General features: G+C 40.4%; 2 protein-coding genes and 1 long non-coding RNA gene across 4 annotated transcripts in view; 1 reads left to right on the plus strand and 2 right to left on the minus strand.

Annotated features, from left to right (window-relative positions):
* The window catches only part of gja2 (gap junction protein, alpha 2), a 4,261-nt gene extending 1,713 nt beyond the window's left edge, over positions 1–2,548 (plus strand). Inside the window, exon 2 of the mRNA XM_005928489.2 lies at positions 1,195–2,548. Within this exon, the coding sequence (XP_005928551.1) occupies positions 1,246–2,304 (1,059 nt within the window). The 5' untranslated portion in view covers positions 1,195–1,245 and the 3' untranslated portion in view covers positions 2,305–2,548. The remainder of the gene's footprint in view (positions 1–1,194) is intronic.
* The window catches only part of LOC121815000, a 19,124-nt gene extending 16,504 nt beyond the window's left edge, over positions 1–2,620 (minus strand). The window contains exons 1-2 of the long non-coding RNA XR_006054725.1: positions 2,548–2,620; positions 760–835 (exon numbers count right to left, since the gene is read on the minus strand). This is a non-coding gene — a long non-coding RNA (uncharacterized LOC121815000). The remainder of the gene's footprint in view (positions 1–759; positions 836–2,547) is intronic.
* Positions 2,621–8,581: 5,961 nt separating this feature from the next.
* On the minus strand, positions 8,582–22,257 carry tbc1d8b (TBC1 domain family member 8B). Of its 2 annotated transcripts, XM_005928487.2 has the most exons (21): positions 21,997–22,257; positions 20,430–20,540; positions 20,197–20,315; positions 19,848–20,073; positions 19,360–19,600; positions 18,772–18,979; positions 18,493–18,660; positions 18,221–18,382; positions 16,911–17,061; positions 16,545–16,759; positions 16,303–16,420; positions 15,922–16,207; positions 15,697–15,826; positions 15,499–15,597; positions 14,897–14,965; positions 14,547–14,787; positions 14,391–14,456; positions 12,112–12,204; positions 11,925–11,972; positions 11,719–11,816; positions 8,582–11,618 (listed from the first exon to the last, which is right to left on the minus strand). In XM_005928487.2, exons 1-21 carry the CDS (start codon positions 22,121–22,123, stop codon positions 11,202–11,204), a joined length of 3,393 nt encoding a protein of 1,130 aa, XP_005928549.1. In that variant the 5' UTR covers positions 22,124–22,257; the 3' UTR covers positions 8,582–11,201. The 2 variants fall into 2 exon arrangements, with proteins under 2 accessions (XP_005928549.1, XP_005928550.1); XM_005928488.2 differs by lacking the exon at positions 12,112–12,204.
* Between the last annotated feature and the right edge of the window lie 3,202 nt (positions 22,258–25,459).

Consider the following 25,459-nt stretch of genomic DNA (forward strand, 5'->3'; position numbering starts at 1 on the left):
ACATAGGGGAATTTTAGATTTACATACAAATTAGACTCATGTACCCTTGACCCTGTGCTATGGTGAATTATTGTGCTATACACAATAACATGAAAAGGAAAGTTCTGATAGGACTCTATGTAGTCCTGCAAAAAACTAAATGCACCTTCACTATTTCCACAGGAACTGAGAAGGTAAATAGCAGCTAGATACTACTAATAATACGTCTTTAAATGAATAACTAATTAAATAATCATCAGCAAGTGGGACCACCTCTATAAAGTAGAGGTTTTGGGAGTTTTAACACAGTGCCACACTTCCCTGCATGCCCAGGTGTCAAATGTGAAATTTTATGATATTTCATTTAGAAAAGGACCAAACTTGCTTGAAAGGAAAAAGCCTTTCTGCAAAGAACCTGGCAGCATGCCTTAGGTTTGCAAAGTTGCATCTTTGCAAACCTAAGCAAAAACCCCTTATACCAGTTGTCAAGCAGTGGTGGAGGGGTGATGATTTGTGCTTGTTTAGCAGCCACAGCCTCTGAGATCCTTGTAGGCACTGAGATGACCATGAACTCCTCTGTATACCAAAATATTCTAGTGTCAAATGCGAGGTCATCTGCCTGACAGCTAAAGCTTAGCTGAAATTGGCTCATGTAACAGGACGATGGCAGTCATTCACAAATGTGCATGGAAACGTTCTTACCCTGAGCAAAAAACAAGTGTGCACTCAAAATCTCTATCAGAGTTATGAAATGTTGGCAATGGAATATTTTGTTCTTACCCCCATGGATATGTTCTGAACCAACAGGGCTTATGCAGTCTCCATATTATCTGCATACTGCCATGCTCCCATTTCTCTACACAGAAAAATAAAAAAAGTAAGAAAGTGGAGACAATACATATTTCCTCATATAGAGATTTAGAATTCTGATTAACATATAAACTATTGTATGAACAAAACAAGCTGTTGGGAACGTTTCCTGAGCCTGATTCTAATTTTGCATGTGCAAATATGAGAGCTAACAATCACCTTATAAAAGTCCAGTCAGTCAATCAACTAATTTGTAAATATCATCATCATTTCATTTACTAAAGCTTATCACGTTGTTTTTATGGTAATAAGTGGTGATATGGTATGGTAATAAGTTACTTGACAGGTTAAGTCTGCCATATTACTTAGTTTATTCAAATAAAACATTTCCCCCTTTCCTTACAGGCCTTTCTCCTGGTTTTGCCAATAAAGCTGAGGGGACAGTTGTAAGATGGTATGGCTGACTGGAACTTGTTAGGGAAGCTGCTGGAAAGTGCTCAAGAGCACTCCACTGTAGTGGGCAAAGTCTGGCTGACGGTGCTGTTCATCTTCCGCATCCTGGTGCTGGGGGCTGCTGCTGAGAAGGTGTGGGGCGACGAGCAGTCCAGCTTCACGTGCGACACCAAGCAGCCGGGTTGTCAGAACGTCTGCTATGACACGACCTTCCCCATTTCTCACATCCGCTTCTGGGTGATGCAGATCATCTTTGTCTCCACGCCCACTCTCATTTATCTTGGTCATATCCTTCATTTGGTCCGCATGGAGGAGAAGGAGAAGCAGAAACAAAAGGAGCTTGAAGACCAGCAGCAAGTATTCTGCCATAAGGACAAAAAGCCCTCAGTTAAAGACAAACAGGGCCACGCACGTTTACAAGGTGCGCTACTGCGGACCTATGTCTTCAACATTATTTTTAAGACCCTGTTTGAGGTTGCGTTTATTGTAGCTCAGTATTTTCTATATGGGTTTGAGCTCAAGGCCATGTACACCTGCAACCGCTGGCCTTGCCCAAACATGGTGAACTGCTACATCTCCCGCCCCACTGAGAAGACAATCTTCATCCTTTTCATGCTGGCTGTGGCCTGCGTCTCACTGCTGCTCAACCTGGTGGAAATGTACCATCTAGGTTTTACAAAGTGCCACCAGGGTCTTCGTTACAGGAGTTCAAAAGCCGCACGTGAAGGTTCCAAAGCCCTGAGTGAGCCGGTCATGCCCTTTGTCCCAAACTATAACTACTTTGGAGGTCATTCTGCTGTGCCTGAACTTTTCCCTACAGACTCAAAGTACAGCATGCCAGAGCCAAACTCTTCTTACAGCCCCTACAACAGCAAGGTGGCCTACAAGCAGAACAGAGATAATATGGCTGTGGAGAGGAAAGGCAAAGCGGAAGAAATTGATACAAAGGGGAGAAAAATCTCCAGTCCTGTCCTTGAGATGTCCATCGAAAATCAGCGCAGAAACAGTCAGTCAAGCAAGCACAGCAACTTCAAGAGCAGGATGGATGACCTGAAGATCTAAGAATCTACTGAATATTAATGCAAGAAGACTCAGGAAAAACTGGAGACACCAACATGTAATAATATGTAAAATATGAGTGTGAAAGACGTTAGAAGAAAAATGAGGTAAACACAAAGCAGATAAAAGTCTGGAAGCCAAGATTTAAGAGCACTCAGGGAGACACGCTGGAGGCAGAGCATGTGTAAAGTATTGTGATTATCATGTGAAAAATAATAACAGCAGGCTTCAGTGAAAACATCTTACTTCTACTTAACTTCAACTGGAGGTTGATCTGATATCCTCGTGTTGGTGTTGTTCCCAGATCATCATACTAAATGTTGTTCCAGGATCAACATTGCAAGTGACCAATCAGAATGTTGTGACGTCATACTTTTGCGACTTCGGGAAAAAACCGGCGTAAAACAAAAAACTGTACTTAAGCTGCGTGAAACCGCCTCTGTCCGCCGATCAACGGACCCTGACCCTAAACCCTTTAATAAACGTAAGCAGAATTGATATTGTCCTTGCAACATTGGAATTTCATAAATGCACGAATGGCTTGGCGCGCAAAGGAATAATGTCACAACAATGTGATTGGTCGACTTGCAATGTTGAACCTGGAACAACATTTTCATGATGGTCTGGGAACAACACCAACACGAGGATATCAGATCATCCTCAACGGTTGGAGCCATTTCTTAGATCAGATAATCTCCTTAAGTTAGTAACAAGGAAGCTCATAAGAAAAGAGCAAGTGTTTAGAAAGCTGGTTTAACCTCATGACACTATTTTACTTTGTTTCCACTCTGAGTCTGACAGATACATGACCAGGGGTCCGTTCTTCGTACCTCGCTTACTACATCCAAGATCAAATGACAACATCCAAGATCAAATCATCGCGCTAACTTTGAGCTCGCTATTCCGGTTCTCCGAACACACCTGTTGTTGACGATTAGTATAGCTGATGAAGTAATGTGAGATCACTGGGTGGCTTAACAGGGGCTACGCATCGATAGTAGAAACATTGATCGGCAACCCTTTGATTGGTCGGCGAAAATGTCGAAGGAGCGCGCTCTATTTCGGCAGCAGAGCAAGAACTCTTGATTGAGGGATTTCAGGAGTTTCAGAGTTTAATTAAAACGCAAGGGAACACTGCAAAGGCTGCAAAAGCAAGGAGAGAGGGCTGGCAGAAAGTTGCTGACAAATTAAACTCGTAAGTAATTATAATAATAATAATAATAATGGATTGGATTTATATAGCGCTTTTCAAGGCACCCAAAGCACTTTACAATGCCACTATTCATTCACTCTCACATTCACACACTGGTGGAGGCAGCTACGGTTGTAGCCACAGCTGCCCTGGGGCAGACTGACAGAAGCGAGGCTGCCATATCGCGCCATCGGCCCCTCTGGCCAACACCAGTAGGCGGTAGGGTAATTTATTATATTATATATTATATTATATTATATTATATTATATTATATTATATCCTCCTTTCACATTAGAGCCACAACAGGACCCACTAGAACATGGGAACAAGTAAAAGTGAAATATAAGAATATTCTACAGAATGGTAATATTTATCACTTATATTGCTTTTAGTCTCTTGAGAAAGAGACCCTGAAATAATCTTGTTTGTTTATAACAGCAACCAAGAAAAGGGCAGAGCAAAAAAAGACAGGTGGTGGTCCTGCACCCCCTCGTCAACAAGTTGGTTAAGTAAATAATACCCTCACGGGAAAATCGATATCTCTCTATGAGCACACTGTCGCGCTGAGCTAAAGGATCCTGTCTAGTCCCGCAATATACGCTGAATTCTGAAGACTCTCCTTATCAATCTTGCACCTTCCGCAATGGGTGGCTCGCGTATACGGACAGGACATGGCTGCGACAGCTTCCCAAATCCACCTTCGCTTTTATAGCCGTGGTCTCTCATCTTGATTACACGAAGTAATTTACTATTACTACTCTAAAATATGAATTACATCTGAAATAATCAAATACATGAAATAGAATGATTAATAGTACATTTCCCTTTTTTTAGGAAATGACCTGTATGTATCTGTATGAAATCAATAAAAGAATCAAATACTGCATTATCTTTAGTTACATTGATAATATTTATTTATGGTAAAACAGTGGTAAAATATCGCTGTTGCTTTCGTATAAATGAAGCGGACATACCTGAGTGGCCGCGATCTAATCCTGTTTACATAAAGTAAGCCTGCTCCCGAGCAGGTTTACGCTTACGGATCTGTTGCTATGACAGCAAGTCCCGGATGAGCTTCGGGGAACCGAACGATCCACGATCACGCGAAATCGTCAACAATCAAATCCAGCTAACTTACTTAGCGAGGTACGAAGAACGGACCCCAGGTAACTCAAAACGTTTTTGTTTACAGCTGTATTACTTAAATGAGTACTGTGAGATGAGAATAGAAGATAAAATAAGCTATACTGGACTAATAAAAATGTTTTACTGAAAGAAACTGTGGTTTTTCCCATGTTATTGATTGTTGCTTTTATTGCTTAAATTACTGCAAAAATATTTGCTTATTGATGAGGATTTAATACAGAAAGTACTTATGCTGGGATACAGGCTTCCTTGTATTGTATTTCTGATGTACTTTGATTAAAAGCCCCAAAACAAACAAGTGTTTTTTCAAAATCCCTGTTTCAGAATATCAGATGTACTCAAGGATCAAAGTGGGATTTCTATGTTTCTTTTAGCATAGTGCTTCTGGGTTCATTAGTGCTCGTTTTGTCTGGAAATGTATTTGTACTCTACTATCGTAATTAACTTTACTTGGGTGGCTGTATCTCAGGAGGTAGAGCAGGTCACCTACTGATTGGAAGGTTGGTGGTTTGATCCTTGGCTCCTCCAGTCTGCATGTCAAGTATCCTTGGGCAAGATACTAATCCCAACTTGCTCTCCGATGCATCCATCGGAGTGTGAATGTGTGTGAATGTAGTTAGATAGCACTAAGTATAGATAAAGTGCTTGTGAGAATGGGTGTGATTGGGTGAATGTGGCATATTGTATAGAGCGCTTTGAGTACTATAGCTACTTTGAGAGTAGAAAAGCGCTATATAAGAATCAGTCCACTTACCATTTATTTCATATTTTACTATTGAGAAGCACTTTGGTGTACCTCTGGTCTTTAAATGTGCTATACAAATAAAGTATTGATTGATTGATTATTTGATTTGACAGGTTGCAGAATTTTAAAACTGAATTAAATTTTTCTTTCTTCTTTGTACAGTTTGTGATCAGGTAATACGATACTCACTGCTCTTTGTGAATTTTCACAAGATAGTGGGAAAAATGTTTCATCACTCATCCAAATGACTTCTTCATTCTCAGAATTGAAGTGACAAATATTTCTCCCACTGAAAACGTTACGTCCAGATGAACAGAATCAACCTTTTGGGATTTACTTACCTGGATAATTGAGTATAAATCAAAATATATTTCAATTTGTTTAGCAAGACATCAAGCCTTTTCGTAATTTGAAAAAAATAAGTATATAAAAACAAAAACCTATATTGATGTCACATACACACTTTTGCAGCTTTTATAGAATGCAGTCAATGATTGTGTGATGCAAATGAAAGTTTTAGCCATACAAAATGTATTAATAATCTCACAGCACAGCAAATGTCACAGTTCCAGAGCCAAACAACAGCAACTTGACATTCATGCAGGCCTCATATGAGATGAGTAATACTACAGGGATTATGAAACCGTTCATTCACTTAATTTGTAATTAATATGTGCATTATGTTTAGATTTCAAGTATCTGGAAAGTGTGATCGGCAAAGTTTGGTTTGGATAGTCATGGCATTGTGAAGGTTTTAGTCTTTCAGTGGATGAAGCCTGAGAAATGGTTTGCATACATCCAAGGCAAATCCTTACAGGATATGGTCAGTGGGGCAGTTTGCTGGTGTACTTAAAGTCTTACTTAGTTTAATCGCTGAATACTATGCTGCTCTGAGTGTTCGAAGTTAGCCTATGATGCAACATTTCAACATTTGAATACTGATGGGACCTGGGGGGTTTTCTGCCCAAGAGCTGTGTTGCAATGTTAACTCAATCTGCAGTATATCAGTGCAGCCCTGCTATTTTCTTTTACAAGAGGCTGTCACATTAGCTGCTCGGTTTCCACCAGCTGCACCAAGACATACAGATTGAGGACAGTGTGGATGGACCCATTTCCAAAACACATGCCATCATACTGGTGAGAGCTATGCTTCAAAGGCTTCCTGTCTCCAAGCCCAAAATAACTCACTTGCACACTTGGGGGAGGATTGTGGGTGAAACTGTGGGTAGGGAACCAAAATAGCAGTCTGTTGCAAACTAAAATAAATACAGAATAGACAGTTCATCAAATTATGAAGCTGCACGTATGCTTGGTAAATCATGATTCATTTAGCCAAACACTGATTGGACTTCAAGGGCAGTCTGTTCATTCATTCATTCATTCATTCATTCATTCATTCATGTATTTGTTAAGAACTGTAAATATTCAGTAGCTGTAAATGAAAAAGTTTTGTAGTTTATTTGATTTGAACTTTTTATCATATGTATTTTATGATCACAAGTCATACTGAGAATGATCATATTTTAAACATCAGCAGCATCATGCTGGTTTAGCCATGACAAGGGCATGATCTCCGCTAAGGCAAATGTTATAAACCAAAATAAAATCTCTCAGATTTCCAAAGCAGGAAAATCTTCCTTGACAGACCCAACGGGAAACTGAACAGGTGACAGGGGTCATTAGGTTATGAACTTTGGGCTAACAACCATATGCAACCAAATCTCTGAGCCAGAATAGTATGCAGAGACCATTCATTATAGAGTGCCACTGTTCCTCATAAATCAGGCTGACAGTTCACGCTCTTGGACAAGTCAAGGATGGGACCTTTTACTGCAAAACTGATGACTTATTGTGGGCCTTGTCATATGACCCTATGTTTTTATGAATTCATGCTGTGTTACAGACCAGGCTTTTACACTAATGCAAAAGACTCATATCATGCTTCTTTTTCTGAAAGTCACTAAAAGGTGACCTTCAACACCCCAACATACTGTACATATCATGTAGGAGGCCAGAAAGTAGGCAACTGTTTTGAGCATGCTCTACTGTCTAACAGCATTGTATTCCCACCACACACCAATGCTTTTAAAGCACTCATTTACTGTTCAAGAAACTGTGTGCATTATAGTATTATATTCTTGTAAAATAGTTTCCCAGACACCATACAAGAGGGGAAAACTTTTAGCTTTTTGTGACCTGATGTCGAAGGGAAAATGCCAGTAAGGTAAATATTTCTGTTGTTTGTTGGTGTTGAGGAAGAATACTAACTAACTAGAATATTGCTGGGCAATAATTGGACATATGTAAATATGTTTGCGCATGCTGTGATGGTTTCAGCTGTTTTTTATTTGCGTAATGAGAAAGTTCCATCTACATCTACAGACCTCAGGAGAAAATCTTGCCAGGAAGTGTTTTATTCACAATTACATCAACACATCTTCGCGAAGTGTTATTGTATGGAAATATTTAACCCCCTATTGTCTAGCGTACGATATTTGATACATGCAGGGTTTTTCTTTTTTAGACTTCTGTCGTCATCACCCCCCCTCCCCAAAAATATAAATAAATAAATGCACAATTAATTTTGCAAGTAATTTTTTTTAATGCTAGATGTACCTAATACAATAAAAATTAATTAACTTGAATGGACTCACTGGTTATATTAAAATATGGAATATTTTAATTTTTATGGAATATGGAAATTAAAATGTCATTAATTTCTTTAAAAAAATTTTTTAAAAATGAAGATTACATTTTTAATTTTTAATTTTAACAAATATATTTGTTAAATATTTAAATAAAGTATTTATTCAAGATGTTTATTTATTTGCTGTGACATTTACAGTGTTGTTTATCTGTCCCTCCTCCAACTCTAACTGAAATCACTGGTGCATTGACATCAGCAGCAGTGACTGATGATTGTCAAAACCATGTTGTGTTTTGTAGCTTATAAAAATGCTGACCCTTTTTGCTTATGGAGATTCTTAATCAGTTATGATAAAAGACTGTCTTCTATGCCCTTTTGCAAAAATAAACAACTATCCCCATATGGTATCACACGGACTAAAATAACCCGCACAAGCTGAAGCTCAAGTGTCATGAATATGAATTAAATGCGTGTAAGTCACGTGTGTGTGTGTGTGTGTGTGTGTGTGTGTGTGTCACATTGTGAGCAAGAATTAACTGTGGTCACTGATGATCATTCATAGAATCTTTACTCTTTATTCTAGTTCATCTGTATGAGAATAAAAAATATAATCAAGCAAGTAAACAGAAATATCTCAGCATCAGATATTGTGCAAATCAAACATTCAGTCAAAAGCCATAAACAACAAAAGCTGTAGACGATGAGGATATGGTTAACCATACTTATTCAGCAGTAGCAGCTGGAGTATTATCCATGCCAACTGTATACACTCTCATGCTTAATGGGAGAACTGCCAGCATGCCAGAGAAAGACTTCCAACCCTCTGAATTCTTCCTTCCTCCCAATTCGTGTACTTTCTATCATTTTCCCATGAAAAAGTATTACTGCCACCATCATTTTTCAGAAGTGACACCTGAATAATTATGGTTAGGAAACAGTGCACATCAAAAAGTTTCTCTTAATCACTGGTCTAGCAAAAAGAACGATAAATCAATCCTTGAAAGCATACTTTTTTTCTTCACTTATCTTTAACAACCCATCAAGTAATCAAAAATTGGCAAAGCATGCAATAACTCATAATCCATGTAAATCCTTTTACATTAAATTGCAGGCAAACAGTCAGATTGAAGCGTCACGCCAGGTCAGAGGTGATGTGACCGCTATAAATAATGAACTGAGTGGCTGATTTGAAACATTGCACTATGATCAGTTATTGATTTCTCTTGCTGAGACTGTCAGTACTGTTTCAACTCTCTGGTCAGCGCTGAGGTCACTCATCAAGCTTTGGATTTAAGATCAATGTAGCGTATTATGATAGCTTCATTGCACTGATCATGTAAATCATTTTATGATCAACTCCAATTAGAAACGCTTATTATCAGTTAGAACAACTTATGCTATGAATATAAAGCATGTCTAAATAATGCAGTTATTACACAAAAAGCACTTATGATTGGTCCCTAAGTCCTAAGTTTAAAAAAAAAAAAAAAAGCACTTAAACAGGAAAATAAATCTTTCCCCTCATATGACAAAAACTAAAATATAGGATATAGGAAACAGAGGACTGCAGCTGCACTTAAGAAGCATCTAAAGCACTGTTTTTAAAAACACAGGCAGAAAAAAAGCTAAAACTGTGTGAATTTGGCCCCTGGAGATGACAAGCTGTAGCTGAAGCAGTTACCACCTCTCTGAACTCACGCTTTGCAAACCTGGCCAAAACACAGCCATTTCTAAAGCTTGTACATCTCAAACAAGTGCAAATTATTCACAGGCTGAAAGTATAAGAAGAAGCAGCAGAAAATTGAAAATTATAGTGATTATGCTGTCTCTCTGTAGCAAGCAGTAATGGCTGTTTGTCAAAGGCTGGCATAATGTGGCAACTCCAGTAACTATGCTACACATGCTTTATGTTTTAGTGTTACAGAGAAGATGCAATCTGTGTATCACATATATTTTGTTATGTCCCAGATTGAAAAAATATCCCTTTCCTCCCGTTCATTTTACACAAATGTCACCCTGAGAGTTGATAACACAAAATGTCCTTCAAACGGTTTAAGGTGTCTGCAACACCCTCCCAGCTTCTATATATTAGATTCTCATTCAAACCTTATATATACATAATAATCAAACAACTATTGAACTGACCTTTATGTGTACAATGCCGCACTAACAGGAGCGTAAAATCCTACATTTACGGACGTAAGCAAACGACACATTAACCAATCACGCTGTGAATATCAGACACAGTTTTAGAGGAGGCAGATTACTCACCTGCAGCTGCAAGGTGGACATTTTTTTCCCTTTACATGTTTTCAAGTATGACCCACATGAAATCCCCCTAATCCTGACATGTTTACCATTTTTGTGTGCCGTTTTTGGAGGAGAGACAGATGTGGCAGTACAGCATCCTCCTTTGTACATTATTGCAAATGCACCTACAACTGCAGTGTAACTTTTCATGTTGTGACGTCTTCACTCCGATAACGAGTGAGTTCATTTCCTGGCTACCAACGACAACACTGCAACTCGTCTTCAAACAGCCATATTACGGTTCGCTTCATGCCTGCGTTAACTAAAAAGCTGCACTCTCATAATTTATGTTTAGAGCAAAACGCACACTATGAGACACTGACGTCAGAGGACACACTACCATTTACAGTAAATTTCACTTTACAGCAGTGATAGCTAATTTGAAAGAGAACATACATGGAGATCTCCGACCAGAGAATCCTCTTGCAGACTCCATCATGCGGTTTATGTCATTTATTATGTAGGTGGACTGGAGAGAGAAGGAGAGGGACAATCCTTTCTCTCGTGTTAGTGGAAATTAGCATCTTATAAAGCACATCACTAAACTATTTTGTTTTTTTCTTAACAGAAAATCTGAAGAAACTGTGGCCGAGTGAGAGAGTGCATTTGAACATTAACATATACTGCACATTAATGACCTATTACAGAATAGTGTTTGCACGCGTTTTATCAGTCTCTGATGTTCTTCATCATCTGCGTGACAAACAGGTCTCTGATGATTCCTCCTCATGTGTGATCGGTAGATAGTATCAGTAGATAGTAATTTAACTCTGTGTCCCACTAAATCCACCACCCTGTTCAAGTGGAGAAAGGAAATTCATGGAAACTTGTAGGTTTGAATCACAAGCAAAGTGTTAGTTCACTTATTGGTCTTTGACTTCAGCTGGGCGACCTTAGCTTGTCCCAGCTTCATCTGAATATCAACAGGCCTCTCAAAGAAGCTGACTATGGCCGGTTCATTGAGCAGAGATGCTAGGACCTGCTCGAAGGAAAACGACCACTCGGTCTCTGAGAGGTCTTGACTGTTGTGGGAGCTGGAAGTGTCAGAGCTCTCTGGGGTTGTGGAGGACTCTTCAGTTGAAGACTCCTCGCCAGCAGTGGTATTGGCAGGCTTTTTGGACTCGGGTGGGCTGCTCGGCTCCTGCAGCCTCCGCCCCACCTCTTCCATCCTCAGGAGGAGGCTGGTCACATGAGCCACGGCTCGGTACAGTGACTCCTCCTCGGGATCACCATGAAAAATGTTGTACAGGGTCTTGGAGAACTGGATGAACTGAGTCTGCGATGGAAATGTGGGGGGAAAAAAAAAAGTTAAATGAGTCAATTTATTGTGAAAAAGATGAAGTCGCACGGACACAACAAAGCATGGTTTGAATTACCTGATTAATTCTGGGCAGGTCTTTGATGGTTTCCTCTTTCTTTAATATTTCATTCTGCCATTGTTTCAGATAGGCCTGCAGGTCAACCTTCCCTCTTCCTGTCAGTTTAATTGACAAACTTAACTGTGTTACAAGAAATTATAATCCTTGCACAAATCCTTGTTGGAGCCATTAATCATTTGTTATAAATTTGGGTGTAATATTACCTCTTTCAGGGCTTTTCCTTATCACACCATCTTCTGGAAGATCAAAGGCTGAAACAGGGAAGCAGCATATAAACAAACTGTAGAGAAAAATGCTTCCACGCAAGTGTTAAGACAGAATTATTGCGATATTTAGTTAGAAAAGAGGAAATTAAATTGGAGTTTTGAGGAAGGACAAGAGGTAGCTAACCAGTGAGTCTACTCAAGTGAGAAGAATCTTCAGTCACTGGAATAAAGTGCTGGATTCTTTGTTCCTTTAAGTGTAAAGGACTACCTGTGAAGGCTAAAAGATATTGTCTGTAAGTGCACTGAAAGGAAAGAAAAGACAAAGGAGAAAGAATTCACAAGAGCAAAGCAGAGTTTAGGGCTAGATTTACTAAGCCAGTTTGTTTCAATGAAAACATTAATTACCAAGAGCAGCACAAAGGAGTCAACAACGCATGCAGATCTGATGAGGATCTACTACCAATCAAAATAATGGTCTAAAAGCAGTTTTTAATGCATATGGTTGTCTCTTATGAGAGAAAGAGAAGCAATTCAGATCTATGGAAGACAGCTGAGGGAGAATCAATGAGAATCTGATTTAAGGGTGAACTCTGGTACAAACTGATGGAGACCACTGAGTGATCATGAAGGTCGAAACAGCATTCTTTTTGTCAGCTCAGGTTTATAACCACATTAAGTTGAAATTTGTGTACAACAGCTGACCTAAGGCTGTAAACAAACAAAGCATTTACATTCAGATTCTGGATGAGCCATGTGTTAAAGTTATTATGCCACCTCCATGAAGACACAAATTTCTCTGAGGTTTTGAGCATTATTTTTGTATGCCATATGAGACTGGAGCAATTTATTAATTGCCACTTTAAGCTCTGCTCCGTTATAGCAAAACAGTAGAGCTGAGGTCCAGAAATATAGATCTAAACATGCTTTTTTCGGTGATGAATACATTTTATCCTTTGTATGATTTCCTTCTACATCTGGCCAATAAATAAAGAACGCAGATGTTAAATCCACACAGAGGTATCCGATTTTTAGATTTAAAAATAGCTGTGTATAGAATTGTTAATATTAAACATGCTACAGTATTATTCCATGCATCAAAAAAAAGAAACACTCGAATTTGTCCTTTTTTTGCTCCAACCTGAGCCACGTCTACATGTGTGTGCGTGTGTGCGTGTTGGTTTAAATGCGTAGATTAAACAACTCCCATCACAAGCCAGAAATGTAATATTATTTTCCTGATAGCTTTGTGGTGCATAAGCCTAAATATTGCCACATAAGTTACACATTGCACTCCTCTCAGCAAAAAGACCAATACCAACCTCTGAATGCAAACTAATTAAGAATAAGTGGAGAAAACATTTCCACCGAATTTCCAACAATGAAAGTGTCCTGAAGTATAAAATACTACAGAGCATAAAGAACAATGCAGACTTCCACAGGGCTCTAAGTTAAAAAGGTACAACAAGACATGCTGCGGTCACTACAGCCAATCACAACAGAGCTAACGTAACCGAGTGGTCACTGCTTTCCGCCTGAAACTGATAAGCGACTAAAGCTGCTCCACAGCTCTTCTGGACTGAAAAACCTGCAGCGTCTCAGCTCTGAAGAGGATATGACTCCAATCATTTCAATGTAGCGTTTGGCCCAGTTCCAGTCCCTCTTATTCATACAGAGGAAGCAAACAAAACAGCGATCAGTGCACAGGTGGCAAATTTGAAGTGCGTCTCCACCATCTTGTTTAGACTGTGGCACCAGGATGTGACCTGTCCTTGGTGCTGAAGCAATGTCCACTTTCCATGAGACACAAAATAAGCTTTGCTGCTTGATGTTCACAGGCCTGGCACATCACAAGCGGTGACTCAGTGCTCATCTGCTGCTAAGCTGTCAGTTGTAATTTGAGCAGCACAGTCTCTCTTTCTGAAGAAACTAGCCTACTGCTAAATGCCCTCACAGCTCCTTAGACCTGTTGTTGCCATGGCAAACTCTTTCACCCAGCATACGCTATTCTTACCCCTGCCTTCAACAAGCATCACGCACATAAGAGTCACACATTCAAGGACACTTTCTTCCCCGAGGCAATGTGCTCACTCATCAAATGCTGGGTTATGGGCTGAATTATTGAAATGACAACCCGTGTGCATTTCAGCCCTGCAGACCTCAGACTGACGTAACTATGTGACCTTTTATTTCACTTTGGGCTGCTTCTGTCAGTCTGCTGCTGCAGCGTGCATCAACTATATAGATTCCAGTCTGAAAACATTTGCTGCATTTGAACCTAAAGCAGTTTGTCATCACCATAGACACTGTGTGAAAGAAAGAGGTCAGAGGTTAAAGACAGTGTTGTGTAGTTTATGAGAGGCAGATGAAAATCAGATCGCAAAATAAAGGGCACAGGGCCATGAGAGAGAAGTTAACGATCTAGTCTTAAACTGAGATTGGTTTTATTAGTTGTTCATTACTTACCTGGTGGCAGGTGGAGCTTGAAGAGAAATTTCAACTTATTTGTGAAAGATCCGGTGTATAAAGTATCTATGGGAGACGCAAAAGTTATAGTTTCAGCAGTGGGGACACTGAGGTTAAAAGTTTTACTAGAACAGAGCAGAGAACCAACAAATGTACCAAGGGCACAGCAGAATTCTTTAAAGTTAATGAGACCATCCTGGTTCTCATCTATCAGGCGGAAAACCCAGAGGGAGAGGGTGCTCTTGATGCTGCAGAAAGCCCAGGGCTCCAGCAGGGAGAAGAGCATGCTGAACTGTTGGAAACCCAGCTGGTACTGCTCCAGATAGGCCAGACTGGGGTCATGATGGAGCAGAGCTGGGCTGTTCATTGTCCAGTAGCAGCTGAGGAAATGCTGCCTCTGAAAGTAGATAAACAGAGAAGGAAGCATGACCTGTCCATCTTTCTTATTCTAACAAACAGTTAAGCATGGTGACAATAAAGATACAACATTGAAGTTCATGACTCACTTTGAATAAATTATAAAGCTCGTCCAGTTGTGAGGCACTGAATCTGACATCTTGGGACACCACACGGATCTGAAAACACATTTGACCTCGTTATTAAGGCCACAGTAATATTACAATTCAATCTATAAATTACTTTCACTCATATTTTTCACACATATTGAGAAGCCTGTTCTAACTCGGCAGATGTGTTCCTGGTGACCAGAGTAAATGCATAGGCAGGTCTGACATCATTTGTAAGAGCAATTCTCATATTTTGCTCTAAAGACCTTTTATAAGTTATCCGTTTCCCCTAAAATGACCGCTGCCTGCTCCATTCTGTATGCTGGGCAAACATTGACGGCCATGTTTGTTTGGATTTTGTTGTAAGAACAAAATTGATATCAATGCATTCTCAAGCCTCCCATCCCTATTTTTACTTGTCACAACTAGGCACCCTAATCCAGGTCCTGCAAACAGGACTCTGAAGGGCTGAGAGGGAAATAAAATGCTAGGCAGCCAATAAGTTTTCACTCATCTAAAACTGCCACAAAAACCTGAATAGATATAAAATATATAACTTGTGTAATACTGGCCCCTGTACTAGTTACTCTAAGCTTACTTACCACGTTTTGCTTGGTTGTGTCCTCCAGTGTTTGAATCACATATAGTTTGTTTCTTTTCCGTGAACTCTCAACTTCCTCTGAACGAATATTTCCATATTTCTGCAAAGACCGTCACAACTTAGTTTTATTGAGAGAAAAAAAAAAAACGGTGGGGAGGTTGTCTCTAATCGGTCACAAACTAAAAGAGCAAAGTTATACCTCATAGGCCTCTCGGATCAGCTCACTGATATCTACGCTGATGTGAGATGATTTATCATTATTGCCTACTGAAGCTTGCTGCACTGTCGGGGGCAATGGGCTGTCTTTGTTTGTCACACTGTCAAAAAACCTGGAACAACACCAACAGACAAAGAGGGAGAGTGTTATTTACAGTGTAATAATATTTAAAAGTCTCGGACATGCATAATTTTTGCATTCACAGACTTGTTGAGGATGGTGACAGCTTCTGCATCGTCGTGGCAGCTGATCAGAGCCTCCATGTTGTAGTCCAGCACGGCCAGGCCAAGCTGCAGGATGGCTTTGATTCCATCATAAAAAAAACAATCCACCACGTTCACGGCGCTCTCTATAGGCAGCACACTGATGAAAAGCGTGAGAAACCAGGACAGAGACACGGAGGAGAAGAAGCTCAGGTCTGTCATGTGTTCCACCAGCTGGGGGAGGTTTTCTCTAATCAGATCTTCGAACACAGCCTGGTCAACCAAAGCACCTGACAAAATATTTTCATAGTGAGACTTTGCTCCTGGCATAATTAAAATGCCACGCTGCCAGGTATCCAGCAGAAGCCAATCTTTCCACTCTTACCAATAATTCGGCGGTTGAAGTAATCTGGCAGCATCCTCTCACAGACGGCTACCAGCAGCCAGAAAGCCTCCTCTTCTTTTGCATACAGCAGGAGAACCGAGGTGAGAATGTTCATAGCCTGAACAGGAGAGAAATAAACAGTATGGTTTAATAGGCTTCTCCCTCCTCCTAAGTACACAATGGTATAATATATCATCACAAGAGGCAAGGGAAGGACATATTTCAAAAGTTATTTTAAGTACCTGGCAGTATCCAATTTTAGGGTTCCTGTAGGCATAGGCAGTAAGGACTCTGCGAAGAGCTGAGATTCCTGTGTCGCTCTGAAAGGCCGGGTGCTCAGGGAGAGAGCGGTGCAGGTCTCTTTCAATCTCATCTGTAGCCAGAGTGCTTGTGCCCAGAGACTGTTCAACCAGCTCAGTGTAATAGCCGGGGTGAGTGGCCATGTCGTTTACAGCCCCTACAGAGTGTAAAAAAAAAAAAAAGCCCCCACTCGGTTTAAAGTAAAAAAAAGCACTTCAGTAGATGAAACTTTGATCACACAAGGCTTCATTAACCACTGACTGATGCTGCTCGTCACTATACGGGACACGGCAACTTTGATGTACAACCTGAGAAAAGCATCCACAGCTCTCCCCTCAAGGCCTCAGGAACACCGCGCACAATCAAGTCTCGCGTCTTCCTGGTAAAGAACATACTCGTACCACGTCCATACTCAGAGAAATGGATGTTCCAAGACTGCTCCTTCATCTTCTCCTTAAGCTGTTAACCCAGAAGTGTCAGAAGAAAGTTTTTCAGTTTGAGACATAATTGTATACATGCACTTTCTATGTACCACTGACCAGTTGTTTTCTTACATTCTTTCAAAATAAGCATCTGGAGGCATTACAAGATGGCTACTGAGGGAAAGGCTGTGCTTCTAAAAAAGGCAGCACACACAACAGTGCTACTAATAAAACGTGTATTTTTTTTTAAATTCATGTATTCTTCATCTGATTTTATAACAACACCCAAGAACTAACCAGTCATCCACACTCACAGCAGACAGTTTCATGAGCCCATCTGAACCACAGAAACCCATCTGGATCTACATAAAGTTCCAGATCTGTCTGACATTATTTGTAATACCTGAGCAGACTTGACCCTGATCAAACTGTACATAACAGATGTGCTGTGTTTACACTGTAAATAAAGCAGCAAACCAGTAGTCATTATTATACTTTAAAAGGACAAAGAGCAGAAGTTGTATTCAATAATCCAAAGATTGCTAAACTCATTTCCTCATCAGGGGATTAACCATGCTGTGTCAATAAGGAAGACATAAATAACATAAAGTCTGTATGTATTTTACCACATACTAAGAGGATAGATTACAGGAGTCACAGGTTAGATGCCTATGAACGTTACAGTTTCATTTTGACTTTGTAGATTAATTGAGCTTGTTAATAAAATGTGCAAATTGGAGACTGATGGAGTCTTGGTTATAGATTTCCAATAAATGGTAAATGGCCTGCATTTTTATAGCGCTTTTTACACTGACAGAGGCGAGGCTGCCGGACACTGGCGCCACCGGGCCCTCTGACCACCACCAGTAGGCAAACATGGGGTTAGTATCTTGCCCAAGATACTAACCCCAACTGCCAGGAGGCAGCCTGGGATCTAACCACCGACCTTCTGATTAGTGGCTGACCTGCTGTGCCACCTGAGCTACAGCCACCCCACCAATAATAAGTGCATCCTGTTTAGTTCTGGGTAGAACAGCTTTTTACTTTTTTGGGTATGGGCACAAATCCAAGCACATATGAAGATGTCTGCTGCACAATAGAACATGCAGCTATATGCATGGGATCTGGTGATTTTACACAAAAGGCCAGTAAAAACAAATCAATTTTCATTCGAGCAGATCAACTCTGTTGTTTACCATTTTGGGATCAAGGTTTTCAACATCCTGGGGGTGGAAAACAGTCATGAGAGCCTCGGTGCTCACGGCCTTGCTGCTGTCTTTCTGCCCCACCATTAAAGTTACGTCCTCTGGATTGTCCTCAAAGTGGTTTATGAGAGACTGACATTCTCCCCGTATGGCCTTCATGACAAAGACGTTAATCATTTTCAATGTCAGACACCTCTGCAAACTACAGGATGACGTTTAAAGAGAAGCAAAATGGCACAAATGAAACAATCACAGCACATTACCTCTGATGAAGCAGAGTGCTGTGGGCTGGCACTAATCCCACACCTACTACGGATTGTATTGGCAAGCCGCTGATAGTCCCGCACCTCAGAGAAACGCAGCGCCCTCTTGCCGCGCACGCACACCGTTAAAGCTCTGCTGCTGGAGTCTGGTTTCTCAACGTTAACAACCTAGAAGACAGAAATAAGGAGACAGACGGTCACATATGAGGTTTTCTGTTGTTCATCAGGTTGTTGTTTTTTTTGTTTTTTAAAGACAAAACACTTTTTGTTTGACTTTACCTCTCGCATTGGAATAATGACATGGCATTGACTTCCATCCTGACTGGCAAAACACAGGTAGTTCTCCGACAGACAAATCTTGCCAAGCGTGTTAAAATGGCTGAAGGGAACCCACAAAAAGCTCTCGTGCACCTCTAACAGGTTTTCCTCTTTGGGAAGCCTGAAAAATGTCCTGAATTGCTCACTCTTTGCATTAGCTTCTAGCCCTCTGTGGAAACAGAAGAGCACAAACATCACATTTAGGTTTTCTCATCAGCCTCCAGCCTCTATTCACATCAGTCATCCATTTACATGTATTTCAAAATGATCCACACTGCTTAAATATTATTATAAAATAACAGGACGTGACTGCCTTGTCGACTGGGATCAAATGAAAACAATGGGAAAAAGTAAACAAACATTGGAACTGTCTTTAAAGAACTGGCACTGGCAAGCTCAGGCGTGACTTGGTTGGCAATCCTGGCAGGTCACACCAAACATAAACCCTATCTGACTCAAGTCATACTTTGTTTTCTCGGGTTCTTTAACTTTGCATCTGGCACTAACAGGATCGTGTGAAGCTGCACTGCACGGCGTACAAAATATTACCTCTTTGTAATCTGCAGCGGGTCAGACAGCGCTGGCTCTCTCTGGAAGGACTCTTTATCAAAAAGACGTTTGATGGAGTAGTCAGCCAACTGTTCCATGATAACGAACGTTTCGTTCAGGTGCAGCAGCATGGAGAAGTAGTGATCCTCTCCATGAGCCAAAACATGGATGCTCTCAGTCAGAATGACATTAGAGGTTTTCTCCAGCCTCCAAAGCTCATCCCAGGAGATGACTAGTTTAACTGCACAGCATTAAAAAAATATGAAGTAGTTAAATTAATTGCTGGAAACAAAGAAAAAAATAAACACAATTATTCTTAAAACCTAAAAAGCTGTCATTACCTGGAACCAAAGAACTACTAAAAGATTCTGAGGCCATAAAAACCCACTATGACAGCAATTAGCAGCTGTCACACCCTTTATTACCACCAATCAACTTTCTAAAGACAGGCAGCAGCACGTGCTATGAATGGCAGAGAAATTGCTTACCCTCAGCTCCCAGAAGGTATGAATAGAAGCACAGGAAGTTTGTGCTGAGGTAGAGCCAGCCCTGGCAGGGTACTTTTCCTTTCCAGTAGCTGCATGAGTAATATGTGACCAGCTTTTCCTCTGGTGGCAGCTCAAACCACTTCTCAAACCTCAAGTGGGCTTCTCGAAACTTCTCGGGATCATCCTCCTGCACTAAGCATGTCTTCCCCTCTTCTGCAATAAGACCCTAAAATGTGACGTACACAGGGTTACTGCAGACTGTTTATATATATTATGGATATAATAATAAAGCAAGTAATCAACATTTCTGGGGATTAAAAAAAAAAAAAAGGTCTTCCTAAAGTCTCACTCTAATCTTGCCCTGTACAAAGCTGGTGACGTCTTCGCTGGAGTCAAAAACAGAGAGCGTCCTCATAATGTTCTGCTGCAGCCAATCCCAGTGCTGAATAATCTCCTCTTTGGTGACACCTGACCAAATGTTAAGAGGAAAAAACATAATACTAAGGTCAGCTTAATCGAAGAAATGTTGCAACAACTAGAGAACAGACAGCAATATTGACATGAAAATGCAGAGGGGCGTACCGCATGCTATTGACCAGTACACTTGTGAGTCTGGCGTGTGGTGCAGAATGCGATAAGGGGCCACTTTGGAAGTGGAGTCCAACACAGTATCCAGGGTTCCTACAAGGAGGCCTGTAGCATAAAGTACAATGATGTATTAAAAAAAAAGATAAATATCAGATTTACACATGAATCCTCATAGAAGCCTTCAATAATTTCTTGCCCATCAAAAATGACATAAACAGCACTGTGTGCTGAATCATTTGCCTTTAGTTAGTCTGTGCAGGACTATCCAGTCATTGTTCATAGCTACAGCTCAGACTGTGTTGAACGCATACTGACAGCGGAAATGCATGATCCCCCAGGTCCTCGTCAGGCCTAAAATTAGCTAAATCTGTTACCTCTACAACTTCTTTCTGACGTGCCCTCCATGAATAATTGACAAGGTCGAAGTGAAACCACTATCCTATGCATCGCGTCAGCATTAGACAGGCCACCCTGCTGAACACCCCCAAATATGCTCTAACGATGAACTGCCAAGTAGTAAAGCATTCAGCAGATCAAACAAACACACTTTGCAGCGCAGAGCATGGTGATACTTCAGATGTAAAGTGCCGTTTGCTTTGGAGAAGGGGGGGGGGGGGACCATACTATTTAACCTCTATTATCATTAACCCTGATAATTTAGGACATCAGTACATTTCTAGCCACTGACAACATTATTAACAATCTAGTAGATGGTAATAGATAATCTACAAAAGCTGGATGTATTAGAAGTATTCCTCTGAGTTCCAAGTTAGTAAAGAAGGTCTTGTGGGTTAAACTGGAAACTTACTTGGGAGGAATTTAAGGACTTGATAAACTTGATGTTGTATAGTTTGCATGAAAAAGAAATTATTTATACACACTGTGTATATATAACGCTACATTGTGACTACTCGAGTGAGCATCAGGGTCTCTCCACAAAGTGGCTGATGCATTTACTATCTGGGGAGCTGACACAGCAGTGACATTACAATTGCCCAGGTTTAATTTCTAGCCTGTGTGAGAAACAGGTGCACTTGTTCACAAACTGACCCAGCTCACCAGCAGAGTGGAAATGCCCTTTTTAAACCAGGAAAATCAACAAGCAGAATACTTCTGCTTTTATAAGTTGCTAAATTGTTGGGTGACACAACAATCCCTTAAAAAAGTGAATACAGCCTGTAATACAGGCCCCAAGGAAATGAAATCAGCGGTGTAGTGTACAGACCCCCCCGTCCACTCAGCTATAAGAAACATCAAACAAACCAAACGGGCCAATGAACTGACACGTACTACGTAAACCAGCTGTTCAGTACCTAAACTGACTCACGTAATTTGGACCCATAGCTCAAACCTGTTGCAAAGACGCTTTTCCTTTTTCCCCCCCTCTCAGTTGAGGAGTAGGCTGTGTAACAGCACCCGCCCTAACAGTGGCAGACATCTAGTTAGCTAGGGAAATTCTCCGCGAGTTAGCCAGCTATTAACTTGCGTGTTTCCTTGTGGTTTGTGAAGCCGCAGCAGCTGTCCCGAAAATACGATATGACAACAAAACCGCGAACATTACCTGTCAAACCGCCACCACCTTCTCCGTACCCTCGTCTCCTCTGCAGCACGAAATACTCGTTATCCTTCTCGGTGACCCACAATTTAAAAGCATTTTTCAGCAGAATCTCTTCGGGTTTGAGCCACATGGTTCTAATGTCGCCAAGTTATCTGTCAAACCGACCTGACATTTCACGGTTATCTCTAACGTACCCCGACAGCAAACCCATGGACATTTGTTTGCGTCCGAATCCCTCCCTTCCCACGTCGACAAGAAATGCTGCCAAAAGTGCAAGGCATTGTGGGATTGTAGTTTCTGAGGAGAATGAGGGGCTGTAGGCGGGTGATACTGGAAGAGTTTAAACATCATTTTGTATTGAATAACAGTTTTACCATTTAATGAAACACTATGTAGACTCTTTTCCTTAAGAAAGTCATAATCCTAATTTGTGCCAATTATTTAGGCAAAGGTTTTTAGCAACAAATATACTTAAAGTACCTAAATTAAAACCTTAAAGTGCTATCATTATGCAGAATGCTTCCACTCAGACTCACGATTATATTATGTAATTACAATTGTTGATTTATTAAAGTGTACTGTTTCCCTTTAATTTGTTATTTCACTTTAATGTTGCAGGATTGTCTGTGATTTGAATTATATGCTGCAGAGTAGCTTTATATGCAGTGAAAAAGCATCATATGCAACAGTTATTGGTAACTTTTTTTTAATACGTGAAAAACAATAAGTAACTCACGTTTTAACATAAATAGGATGGAGCCAAAGTATATGCATACAACACTGAAGTAGAAGCAGAAAGTAGCATAACGTAAAAACAAATGAATATAGTAAATCTGTACTTGAGTAGTACATTGTACTATGTTAAATTCCAGCTGTGTTCCTATCCATAGATAGAACCTCTGGGCATGCCCTAATAAATATGCTAACAGTAGACTAAGCTTTCATTTTTCTTCCATTAACTTATTGGAGTATTTTTCTGCAATTACAAACTCTGTGTAAACAATCATGGTATCAAAATAAAGCTAACACTTATGACATTTCATCAGAGGTGTAAATATTACAGCAGTTTTTACTGTGTGAAAGTTACTGAGGCTGGAGAACAGAAAAAGTAAGTAGATCTTTTCCCTCGCCTAATTTATTTATAAATTTTTGTGGAACATGTGGAAGAACCTTACACAGCCACAACAGCCTGGGTACTCCTCCTCATGCTGGTCACCAGCTTGGTCAGTCAGTGCAACTCAGCCAGTGTGTGACCGAGTTTGCGTTGGTCACTGTGTTAAGTGGAGTTGAGATCAGCCATCAATATGTGTGTCCTTGTTTTGTTTGTTACATTTTTGGAAAAAACAAACTGCAGGTACAGAGTGCTTCACCAACAGCATGTCATTGATATCTATGATAGACTACGTATTCCAAGACCAAACCAAGCCTGAGGAATACTTTAAACTTTATGCACAATATTCATGGAGTAGTGTGAACGTAAACAAACAGCCAACAGGCGGTATCTACTACGTGAAAAATGGCGCCATCTTGTGGTCTCTTTCTGTCACTATAATTCATTCAAGGCTTTGTGGAAAATGCTTCACCTGTAAAAGTTTCAAAGTCACCGGTTAAAATCATTTTCAAGGACATTTTAAAAGTTTTAAACCAATCACCTAAAGTTTGACAGCTGTACCGACCAGTTTCCTCCAGTCTATTGTAGCAGACTGTTTTCAAAAAATGGATAGAGGAGACCACTCACAAAACCGTGATGGTGTTGCACAAAATGATGTTGGTGTAGGGCTGGTGTAGGAGAGCTAAAAAAATGTTTAAACACTGAATTTTGAGCTAGGCTGGACAGTCAGTGTTGCACCCATCTTCCAAAGCTACGAGTGTCCTACATTGTGTTTCTTTCTACTGAGGAGCTTGCATCCAATAAAAGCAGCAGGAACAAACCCAGGAAACAAATAAGAAGAAAAAAGTGAAAAACTGCAAAGCAGAAAATTAGGAAAACAGAGACTTAAAGAAAGGAAGATAAATAACAGAAAGAAAAAAAAGAAAATGTCATGGCTGTGTGAAGGCAGGCAGGAATCCAGGAGCAGGATTCACAGAGACAAATGTGAAGTCAAACAATTGGCTTTATTGGGAGTTTGCAGATTGAACAGAAAACTAACTAAACTTGGAAAGCAACAGGCAGGAAAACGGGCAAACAGAGTAGAAAGAGGGATGATGCAACGACGAGCAGGGGAAGACACGGACACTAAATACAAGAGGTGAACAGGACTGAGAGGAAACAGCTGTGAGACACGGCTGACACTGATTACACAGACGAGACAGGGAGAGCACAAAACTGAACACACTGACATAAGACACAGACCTTCAAAATAAAACAGGTAACGCACAGACTGGACTCAGAGACACAGTAACAGACAGAGAACAGAAGGAACACATGGGCAGAAACTAAACAGAACCAAAACCCTTAAAACTAAAAAGTTTAAACCCAAACACATAATCAGAATGAACTAGAACACAAGATCATAACAATAATAATAATAATAATAATAATAAACACAAAAAGCTGGGTCAAATGACACAGGACCATGACAGAAAAATAAAAGATGAAAGAAGAAACTGATGACCAGATAGGCAGCAAACGAGTCAGGTCATGCAGCAAATTGTCAGACATCATCTCAGACAATGATGAAGATCCAGATGACCGTGTGTCAGCACCATCTACATCAGCATCAGCTGGAAGCAAAAATGAAAGGAACATGAAGAACAAGATGGGAAAGACAGAAAACATTTCAAACAGGGAATTTTGCTGACGGACAATCAGCGTTACACCCCACCCCAGTGTACTACATGTAACATGCTCAGAGACTGAATCTCGGCTGGCCCCTTCTGACCCACTGACTTAAGTTTCCTGCCACCAGTGACCTGTTTACCGGACTTCCCCAATACCACCTGTGGATATCTGTTCAACCTGTGGCCCAGTATGATTGTGCATACAAGTGGAAAGTAATATCACTGGTACCTTGTTAGATGGTGATGATTGTGGGCTCACTAGTCGCAGACATGGAGGGAGTGGTCCTATTGGTTGGCTCCCACATTAGGAAGGCGAGGTTGGGGCCTTCCTATCACTACTGTGCTAACATATTTAAACAATAAATAAAGTAAATAAATTTACAACACCACCATCTTCAGGTAAAAAACAAACCAGAAAAACTTTTCTGAGTTTTTCCTTTCCACTGTCGCCAAAGTGCTTGATCATAGCGGGTCATATAATTGTTGGGTTTTCCTCTGTATCCATTATTGTACGATCTACTGTACAATATAAAGCACCGTGAGGCGACTGTTGTTGCGATTTGGCGCAATATAAATAAAATTGAATTGAATTGAATGTCCTTCAAGAAGCCTGGAGAACCTTTCCTGAAGATTACTTTCGCTATAATAAAAAAAAAGAAAAAATTAAAGCAAAGGTAATGACTAG

Source organism: Haplochromis burtoni, unplaced genomic scaffold (assembly GCF_018398535.1).
Source record: "Haplochromis burtoni strain Fernald_Lab_line unplaced genomic scaffold, NCSU_Asbu1 Contig_115, whole genome shotgun sequence".
NCBI lineage: Eukaryota > Metazoa > Chordata > Actinopteri > Cichliformes > Cichlidae > Haplochromis > Haplochromis burtoni.

Bases quoted from the DNA above. Each gene is read 5' to 3' on its own strand.
- tbc1d8b (XM_005928487.2), bottom strand. From the start codon at position 22,123: ATGTGGCTCAAACCCGAAGAGATTCTGCTGAAAAATGCTTTTAAATTG. The intron at 18,980-19,359 runs GTAATATTTTGT...CTGTTTCCACAG, and splicing joins CCGCTGCAGATTACAAAGAG to AGGGCTAGAAGCTAATGCAA. The intron at 18,661-18,771 runs GTAAAGTCAAAC...TCTGTCTTCTAG, and splicing joins TCATTATTCCAATGCGAGAG to GTTGTTAACGTTGAGAAACC.